Here is a 10345-nt window from a genome sequence, read left to right on the forward strand (position 1 = left end):
CTGTCTGATTACCGCGGGCAATACGAAGAATGGCGACTTTGTTGATGTTTTGTCGTGAGGTTTGACTAAATGTCAATCTGTTACATCCACATGGCATACGGAAGATGTACAAAAAGTGGTAAGATCCATTTGCAACATTACCGGAGGGAGATTTTCAATTGAAATATTGATTTACCAAAGCAAATATTGGACACGTAGGGTAGGGTGGGGCAAAGATCTGCAATTTTAGGTTTCAACCTTTTTTCTCACCCAATAAGTAAAAGGTCCTGCAGGTTTTGGCTTCACTGGAAATCTTAATTTATGTGCTACAATATACCATTTTATTACTAGCGAAATAAGCACCATTTAGGAAAAAAAAGGAAAGGTAGACAACCTTGCCTTTGCGGACCTTTGCCCCACTGTTTGGGGTAAACGTCCGCAGATGCGGGGCAATTGTCCGCAGCTGCGGATCTTTGCCCCATTGAAATGAAATATATCAGTTTATTTATTCACAGTTATGAGTAAAACCATTCCAGTTCACTGACTGAATAAACATTTCGGGTTGTGCTGGTTTCTTTTGGCTCCTTTATACTCGAAACGACTGATTCCCATTCATAATCGAGAATGTCAGGCCGGTCGGGCCATTTCCATAATTTTCCAGCTTTCACCATTGATGATACAGTGGCATGGGTTTCTGAAACGCCAGTAATAACTCCTGGAAACAGTATTTCTTCATATCGAACGGTACAAAATTCGCCTATGCACCTCTTTGGAGGCACCATCCGCTCAGACGATTCTTCCATCTTCTGATCACTGTCAGATTCTGAGTCGTTGTAGACCGAAGTTCCAGATGAAATAGACTGAGACTGAGATGAGTCATCTGAATCAAACTGAAGTCTACGTGGTGGCTTCTTCTTCTGCTTTGCTGCCATCTTGAGCTTGTCTTTCCGTTTCATTGCATTTTTAATTTTACGATCTTCTCTTTCTTTGACCAACCTTTCAGCTTGTAATTTTTTGTCCCGAAGGGCTTTCTTGTGCGGAGAAGATGTTAGAAGTGTCGACTTTAAACTTCTTCCGCTCCGCTTACGTCGTGTTGCTTTGGGAAGAGGTAGTATGTCTGCTGGAGACACAACTGACACAAGAGATGACGTGGAGACAAGTCCAGGAGAATCAGTAGATAAAACAGGATCAGGCAGTCTTGAAGGTCCAGGAACAGGGAAGTCGAGAGCTGAAGGAACAGGATCAGGCAGCCTTGAAGGTCCAGGAACAGGGAAGTCGAGAGCTGAAAGAACAGGATCAGGCAGCCTTGAAGGTCCAGGAACAGGGAAGTCGAGAGCTGAAGGAACAGGATCAGGCAGCCTTGAAGGTCCAGGAACAGGGAAGTCGAGAGCTGAATTGCAGTTATCGTTGCCAAAGTCTAGTGTTGGTTCTTGGACAAAATCTTCTTCCGGGCTTTGGTCAAGTACTGACGTAGGAGCCTGAGGCAGCACTGAAGGCTCAGGAACAGGGCAATCGGGAACGGCATCACAGTTATCGTCGCCAAAATCTAGCATTGGTTCTTTAACGATATCATCTTCTTCCGGACTTTGATCCGTCACCTGGCTCGGAAGAAAATCAGCATCCGAGAAAACCCCGGGGTCCAGGGGAAAGATTCCCATTGCGCGGAAAGAGGCAGTTGCTTTTTCAATGGTAGCTGTTCTTTCATAAGCCCGGTTAAAGAGCTCAGCGACATGATAAACTGTTATTACCTGCCCGGGGTGGGACGATTGCCACGAATCCGTGACCTCGTTGTAGTAGGTTTTGAGGGGTTTAAAAAACACCCGGTCGAGTGGCTGAGTTTTGTGGCTCGTATGGGGTGGCAAGCTGAGCATAACCACATTCAATGCTTCAGCCTGAGATATTGATTCGATTGAAACATGCGAGGCATGATTGTCCAGGATAAGAAGAACAGGAGCTTCCGGAGTGGGTTTGGCATGTTCTGCAAAGTGTTTTAACCACTTAATAAATGTAGGAGTGTCAACATATCCCTTGTCAGTGACCGCCATCTTACAGCCGACCGGGCCATTTTTTATTAAAAGAGGATTTTCCCTCTTTCTTTTGAATATAAAATAGGGCGGAATGTAGCCACCGTTGGCGTTGAGGCAGCAGATAACGGTAACTGTTTGGCCTTGTTCGGCACTTACATTTTTAGCTACTTCTTTCTGGCCCTGGTCGGACACAATTTTCGGAAGTTTGTCTGGAACAGTCTGGATTCCAGTTTCGTCCATGTTGTATATGGAACCAGGAGCAAACTTGTATTTTTGATAAGCCGATTCTAGGTTACCAAAAAAACCTTCCACTTGATTGCGATTAAAACCCATTGTTCGGGCCACTGACGTTTTTCTCGCAGTTCGCAAACTTAGTTTGTGTCTCTTCATGAAAGAAATTGTGTAATCCTTCCCTGCCATTCCCTTTTCTTTATTAAAGTTGTGTCGAATCTTGTTTTCTTCAGCATATTTGAATATAAGAATTCGGAGCGTTTTGAAGGAAACACCATAAAACATATGGTTCAAGGTTCGGCAGTGATCTACAATATCCTTTTCTTGCAAATGAGTGAATGTTGTTGTGAACCGGCCCAGTTTTCTGGCGCCGCCTTCCTTTTTCAACCTGTAAGAAATCAAATCGACATTCAAAATAAAAGATTGTTAGTGATTCCTAACTCGTAATAATTTACTGAAGGGGTAACCCACCTCTTCCGTACAGTTGATTCATCGAATCCCAACTCCTTCCCAATTTTTCTAATGGATAGCCCCTGATTTAGCATTTCTTGGGCCTGCAAGTACAGTTCTGGTGTGAACGGCTTCACATTAGTTTTGCGTTTGTAGTTTCTATAACGTAAAAACAAAAATTAGAACAATGAATACAAATCTTGGGGCAAACGTCCGCGCGCGGACCATTGCCCCATGCAAAATGTGGACCTCTGCCCCATTTTGTCATTTTGTAAACACAAACTTATCTAAAAACAAGAAATGCGCATTTGGCCAAATTATTGTCCATAGATCGCCTTTCAAAACCTGAATTATGGAATTGAACCAGTAAAAAAGTAAGCAAAGCGTATAGTAAATTACATTTTCAACTGAAGATGACCTACGGATTATTACATCAAAACAAGTAAAAAGAATTCTAACCTCATTGTTTTTGTTGTGCCGGTCGGACGCCATGTAACTTTTGTGAGTCGTCTTCTATCAATGTTGCCAGCATAAAAATGTGTCTAAAACCACGACAATATTAAGCGATCATTTTAAATTGACGGTGTGGATCATTTCCCACTGCGGATCTTTGCCCCACCCTACCCTAATCGATTTGGTAAGGCCGGATTTAGATGCAAATAAAAACAGATGGCGTCAAAGACATTAAAAATGTTAGTGGATCTGTAAGTTCTTTGTGCCATAAGATATTGTTATACATGTGAAAAATTTCAATAATCTGTAACCAAAACTGCTTTCAATAATTAGAATTACTACACATAGGTTATTTATTACATTTATACACAGGTTCAGTCAGCACAACGTTTTGTTGTGTTCTGAATCTGCAAACAAGTTACGACTGCATTTGCTCGCATAGCTCCATTATTCCTTAATGTCCAAATTTGTAAAGTGAAACCTCAACATTGAGTAACGTACCTATACAATAAAACATCAGAATGTAACATTTTCACTGCTATGCATTGTACACGGCGAAATAAAATTATGACATCAGAAGAAACCTGAAGTTAGCAACACGCCGCAAAATGTGAAATTTACCGCTATTTTGAGGTTTGGAGCAAATTGATACCAGTCTAAAAAAAAATATAACCCTTAAATCATTGGTAAAGCTATTCTCGGCACAATTATTATTATGACGAATAACAATTTTGACACAAGCAGTGTAGAGCCCTATTCCTCGTGTAGCTGTAACCAAAGTGTTTGTGTTTTATTGTAGTAGATTGTTAAAGTGTCATAATCATAGATATCAGTGGCCATAGGGTAATGGTAATATAATGGTGGCATGTCAGAAAGCCTTCAAAATAAAAATGTCTAACATCAACTTCTTTACGAAGTAAAACGTTACTCATCTATAGTTTAATAGCATAACGAGCTTTTAGAGAAATTTATTCTGATTTATCATAAATAATTATATTGTCTGAAGCGCTTTTATTGTTATTTTTTCCCAAAAACCATGCCGTATTAGTCATCGATTTAACTATCAATATTTGCGGTTAGTAAAAATTTTTTCATAATTATTACCGATATTTGGAATTTGAACCATTTCAGAATCGCTTCAGCCATTTTGAATTTGCTTTAAAATACTTTCTACATAAATTATTTTTAAAGCCATTTCTATTTTTGTACACGGCTTGTGATTACTTATCTCATTAAAATAATAATGTCAAGAAATAGAAACAACTTGAATAATTTATTAATTGATGTTTTTAATTACATATCATTTTTTCATCACTGTTCCCTTACCTAGGATATAATATTTTTTCTATTTTTAAACCTAAATCATTATCACAACCCTAATTTAGAGAAATATCTTCTGAAGAAAATGACTTGTATTAAATGTGGGTTATTTGGTGCAATTTTTACCTTCTATGAAAAATATTACTACGCTATCAAATAATAATTATAGGTTAAGATATTTTACGCTTGATTCATTTACTTATTAATTTTTTTAACCCCTGTATCTACTAGGTAACTCTAGAATATGAGTCTCGACATAATGTGTATTAAATAAATTAATTACCAAAAGAGCGAATAACTCGTCTCATGTTATATACGACTTACTATGCCCGCAAAATTTTTGTCAATCTTTAACCTATTCACTGCTAACTGTAATATCATATTACGAGTCTCCTTCGCTACGCTACATGCAAATTTATATTCATTTTAAATGTACATTATGTTGTCGAAAACATAGGCATGTACTTCTGTAATTCTGTATTCATCAGACCCTCGTTCTTACTACCTGATTGGTGCCTGGAAAAAGGCTGTAACTCGAGGCGTCGTATGATCCCACGGTTTGTATTTGTTTGGAGTTTTAAATTGGGATTTCTGATCTGATTTCTTTATTAAAGATTAAATAACTATCTAACTATTAAAATAATTGAAAAAATACATAAAATGGCCATCGTTTTTTTCAGAGGTTCTTGAATATTATTTAACAAGACAGAAATTTTCTTTCTGGAAGTTATGCACCATTAATTTTGTACATATCGTCGTTGCACTTGCAAGACCGGCTATGTGAGTTTTACAAATTTAACAGGAGAAGCAAAAACTTCCCAGTTTTGTATTCAAATGAGTCAACAAACAATGTTTAGATGAGTTTTGTGGTTATAATGGTTAAGCTTATACACATTGCTGAGATTGGGCCAGACTCCTTTATTAAAAAAAAAAAAAAATTGTGTATAAAAATGTTTTGCTGAAGCGTATTGATAAACTGCAATTTATAATTTTTTTTACTCTTTGATCTAATTTATAATTTCAGAATTCAGTTTATACTGTGATGTTGTTAATGAATTATTAATAATTGGTTTTTGTGATGTGCGTAAAGTTAGAAGTGAACGTTAAGCGGTGAAAAGGTTAATAGTTCAAAAGGGTAAAATAATATGCATAGAATGAATAAAAGTCTAGTTTTCTGATTGCTCTAAGGTTTGAATTAAATTCTTGTTAAACGTGGTGATATCGGTGCCTCAAAATGGATTTGTTAAAAGTTGAAGTAGTGAAAACGTCCAGAGATGTGGATCAATGAATGACTGTCCATGGGGTAAGTCTGTCTCGTCTATTTTAATGTGGTGCTGTTCTATATTGAGAGTCTTGTTGTATGTGTTATCCTAACCTAAAACCCTGCAATGTAATCATTGTTATCTTGAAAAGAAGTCTTTGCTTATTATAATGCGTACATTAAGAAGAAAAAAAATTCTAAATGCAGAAATTGTTATGTCAAAACATAAATGTATACTTACAAGAATTTATAATCTGCTCTTTCATAGATGGCGCTAATTTAATTATTTTATGAAAATACACTTCTTTCAAGTTAAGCTTTAAAATATAAAGATTAATTATTTGTTCGCGCCCGTACATACGCAATACGAATATATAGTTTTGTCCATATAAAAACTCAATTCTTTCAAAAAAGGAACAGAAATACAATATTGTATCGGTGATTCAATCCAATCTATGAACGCGTAGATTATAACGTACCTTCCGTTTACCCGTAGCAAAGAATTTCGAAATTTGAAAATTTTTGATCAATTTCACCAGAAGTAAGGAAAAATTGAGCTTACGTCATAAAACACTTGTATCATCGGTTTATCTCTTCAGTGCCTACTAAAGCTGGGATCACACGTGATCTATTTCATAGAATCTATGAAATAGATTGGGGAGAATATGCTTTTCTATGGAATAGAAACCCAAAGATGAATCGACTTCAAATTTCGATAAATAGACCATAGATTCTCGTAGAATGGATCAGGTAGGAACCCAGCTTTAGATACAGAATGAACTAAAATCGTTTTTTCATTTCGTATCAATCTATTGGGATGTACAGTTTGTCTTAATAATATATTAAATGATAAAGTGACATATCATTGACCCTCGTTATTTACAGGCACAAATAATACCCTATGCTTTTGTATTACATACCTCAAATTAGATTAATAAATGTGTAAAATAAAATAAATTTATACAATAATCCTTTAACTGATGTTAGTTTTAAAAGATCTCAATAGTATTATGTAAACATGTTTTATTAATCGGATATGAAAATAATATATAAAGAGCTTTTAGAAAGTATTTAATGGAATTTCTAGTCGGTGTATTCTAGTGATGGCAATACCTCTTTAATTAGCCATGAGCATAATGGTAACATTTTGATCAACATAACCATTTCAAATTAATTGATCAGATACGAACATCACTTTTTTCATTTTTTTTTCCTCTAACCCCACGTTAGATGGATGGGAATTCATCTTTGGGGATGCTGTGTGGCAGGGTCTTTTTAAGGGAAAAAAGGAGACAAAGTTCTGGGATGGAAAAAGGTATGAGGGGTGGGTAGGAATCTAGGGGTCAAGGTGTACTGGAGTGATGGACTTATGATTTATACCTCCGCAAAGACCAAAACACCTTAACCGATTAACCCGGGCACCCCTGCTAAGTCACCAAATGTAGTGAACTCTTGGGGTGATCTATAGCAGATGTGTTGGTTATCCAATAAATGATTGCCGGATCGGTTGTATCCATACCCACCTCCCACATTGACTGATTTAGATTGACGATGAAATTAAAAATTGTCAATTTTTTTGTCCAACAACTATTATATTTAGATGTCTACAAAAACATTGAAATTTATGTGACCCTTATTTTTTTGATTACTTGAGGAATCTGTGTATTTCAACTACTAACATTGTACAAATTCGTTGTAATAAATTTGAATCAATAATTTTAATAGTCTAACTGTTTTGATTCTTAAATAATAAATGTGCATTTTGAAATTACGATTAACTTGATTACGTCTGCCGCTGTAGTCAATGTAACATCTTAGAATGATTTGTCTATTCTAGCATAGATTTTCAATTTATCTATGATTTAATCTGTCACTTTCATGAACCAGTCAATTTTGTTTTCCTTAAGTCTATCTGCTCGTGGGGGAACTGAAACTGGTTGGCAATCGAGCTTCTCTCACGGCTCAACTCAATTTTATGATTTCTCAAATTATCTAAGCTTGTTTAGTCATATAATGAAGAAGAAAATTTCAGCTGTCATCTGTCACTATCATGTTGCGTTAAAAATGTCAGCAGAATCGAAGCCGCCATTTTTTTCTTTCTTTCATTTCTTGCATAATCAGGAATCCTATAGTCGTAAATACACATTTTCCTGCTCGGACATATCGTAATCTGACAGCTCTTAAGGCAAAGACAAATCGCAAATTTCTTGAAAACTGACATATCTATGGGCAATTGGCAACTGAAAACGTGCAGGCGGGTTTGCGTGTGACTAGTTGCGTTGCTGTTGAAAACTGGTTTTTCAGTTGCCCCGTGAACGGATGGACTTAAGGAGCGATCCCACCTGACCTATTCTATTCTAAACCCAAAGTTGAATCGGCTTCAAGTTTTGTTCTATAAATTGACCATAGATTCTCATAGAATACATCTGGTAGGAATGCAGCATCAGGTATGATATTTGATCTGATTAACATAGTATTAAAAGCAGTATCACTGTTCTTACAAGCTAGATATTGCAGTCACTAAAATATAGAGAATATTTTCATAATTTTGACAAGTTTGCAATAATGTCTGTGATCTCTTCTATCAGAATCAATACCTGTACAAAATATTACTTATTAACTGCCTTCCTAACATTAATAAAAAAAAATATTTCAACCAAAACTCACTTCAAGTGAAAAATTGTATCTTAAGACTTGTATTTGTGTAATAATAATTATCAATAATTAATGTCTGTCGTAAGTAGCATTCAAAATTCATTTACCAAAGAAGGCGATCGAAAAAAATATCAGTGGAAAGTCTACGCAATACTTTGGTTTAATTAATTATTTAGCACAATTTTACTCTAGTCATTACATATTATGTTTTTTGCTGATCAACACTAGTTGCTAATGGCAACACTAGTGCCTCTAGCGGCCAGCATTGTTGCATGTTGACATTACTCTGACAAAGCCGTGCTTATTTACTACTTGTAGTAATGTACTTGTGTACTTATTACTTTGACCGGTCAGTGTGTAGTGTGTTCAATTCCTCGGCTGGCTAAATCCTCCATCACAACACGAGCAAGATTCTCCGTGGTGGTAGTAGGATATTTTCAAATATAGTCAGGTTATTCGTAACCCAGGAATGTTTGTCTTTCTTTTAAAAAAAAGAAGTTTATATTGTAGTTCATAAAAAAAAACATTCATTAAGCTGAGATCCCTCGTGACAGAATGAACCGTTTAAAAATGGAAAGTAATTGTTGCACGTTCTATCATAGAATAGAATGAAAGTTGATTCAACATTAAGTTTTTATTTCTATCAAGTGAGCTATGGCGTAGAAAGCCAGTTCTCACAATAGATTAGGTGGGAACACGCCATTATGTAAGTCGAAAAAGGAGGACTTAGTGATGGTCAAAGTTGAAACAATCCAATCGAAAGTTTGACAAAATAGATTTTTTGTTTGTGGTCCAGTCTATCTCTCGAGTTATCTATGGAAACAAAATAGGATTTTTATTGAGGAAAATTATTTTATTTTTTGCATTAAAAAACCCTCATTATATTATTATCAATTTTAAAAAAATGGGTTATTTTGTCTAGTTCTAAAGTCATATTTAAGATCATACATGCATATTTTTATAACCCAGAAGATTTTATTTTTTTGTTCAATAGTAATACATTCCTATGTACCAGGTGTAACTCCTTAACAAATTCCTATGTAACTACGTGTTAAAAGTACTAATGGAGAATATTTTTCACATAGATAGAATTACAGTAAGTACAGAAGTATACTTTATTTTTCATTGTGGAATATTGTTTCGTATTAAATGTTTTCCACTATAAAACATTAAAAAACTGCACAATAATAATTTACAATTAGTGTAAAAAAATTTAGGTTGTGGTAGTTGTGAAAACATGTTAATGTTTTTAAATAATCTGGTTTATCTAGTCTTTGAGTATTATAATTAACCCAACTAGAATAGGTGATTTCTTCAAATGCACAATATTATACTTTCGTACCAAATAAGTTCATATTACGTAATTCAATTTTTATTTTTTTTCATCTTTTAATGTAAAGATTGAACGCAGGTATTTTCATAAAAAGCTTTTTATTATTTATGTAATTTCCATGCGTCAATGTAAATAAAAAATATTTAGCCCTTTATTTAAAAAAAAAATTTTTGAATACCGTACACGAGTCCAAACTGCTCAGAGGCAGTGAGACTATGGCATGGCATTACCCTCCATTGAGAGACGGGGAAGAGGAAGGTGAGGAAGAACTTGGCTATTCAGATCTGGTCACCAAAAACAATTGCACTTTTATCCTTGTAAGATTAATTATTTCATGCATTTTGTATAATAAGAAGTATGGTAGTACATATAATATATCAAAGAACTTCCTGACATAAAAACTACAATAAATTTATTGTATGTTCCTTTAGTAATAATTATTCCAATAATAATAAGGGTTGTCAATTTAAACATGGATAATATTACCTACCTGTGCAATTTTGCAAAAAACGTTTACTTTAAAAACATAATCATTAAGGGTAATTAAATGCTTGTAGACATTGATATCAAATGTTTAAAACTCAAAACACAACCATTTTTGTGTTGGTCTCTAGAATCACTGACGTTTTAAAATTA

The 10345-nt window shown here is 34.9% G+C and overlaps 1 protein-coding gene across 1 annotated transcript; it reads right to left on the reverse strand.

Moving 5' to 3' along the window:
- Positions 1 to 494: 494 nt before the first annotated feature.
- Positions 495 to 4340, reverse strand: LOC149419056 (uncharacterized). Its single transcript, XM_089637922.1, has 3 exons — positions 3147 to 4340; positions 2709 to 2846; positions 495 to 2625 (listed from the first exon to the last, which is right to left on the reverse strand). Exons 1-3 carry the CDS (start codon positions 3149 to 3151, stop codon positions 495 to 497), a joined length of 2274 nt encoding a protein of 757 aa, XP_089494048.1. The 5' UTR covers positions 3152 to 4340.
- Positions 4341 to 10345: the final 6005 nt, after the last annotated feature.

Source organism: Hesperophylax consimilis, chromosome 12, assembly GCF_061612785.1.
Source record: "Hesperophylax consimilis isolate HC1 chromosome 12, BYU_Hcon_1.0, whole genome shotgun sequence".
NCBI lineage: Eukaryota > Metazoa > Arthropoda > Insecta > Trichoptera > Limnephilidae > Hesperophylax > Hesperophylax consimilis.

Bases quoted from the DNA above. Each gene is read 5' to 3' on its own strand.
- LOC149419056 (XM_089637922.1), bottom strand. The intron at 2,626-2,708 runs GTGGGTTACCCC...GATTTCTTACAG, and splicing joins GAATCAACTGTACGGAAGAG to GTTGAAAAAGGAAGGCGGCG.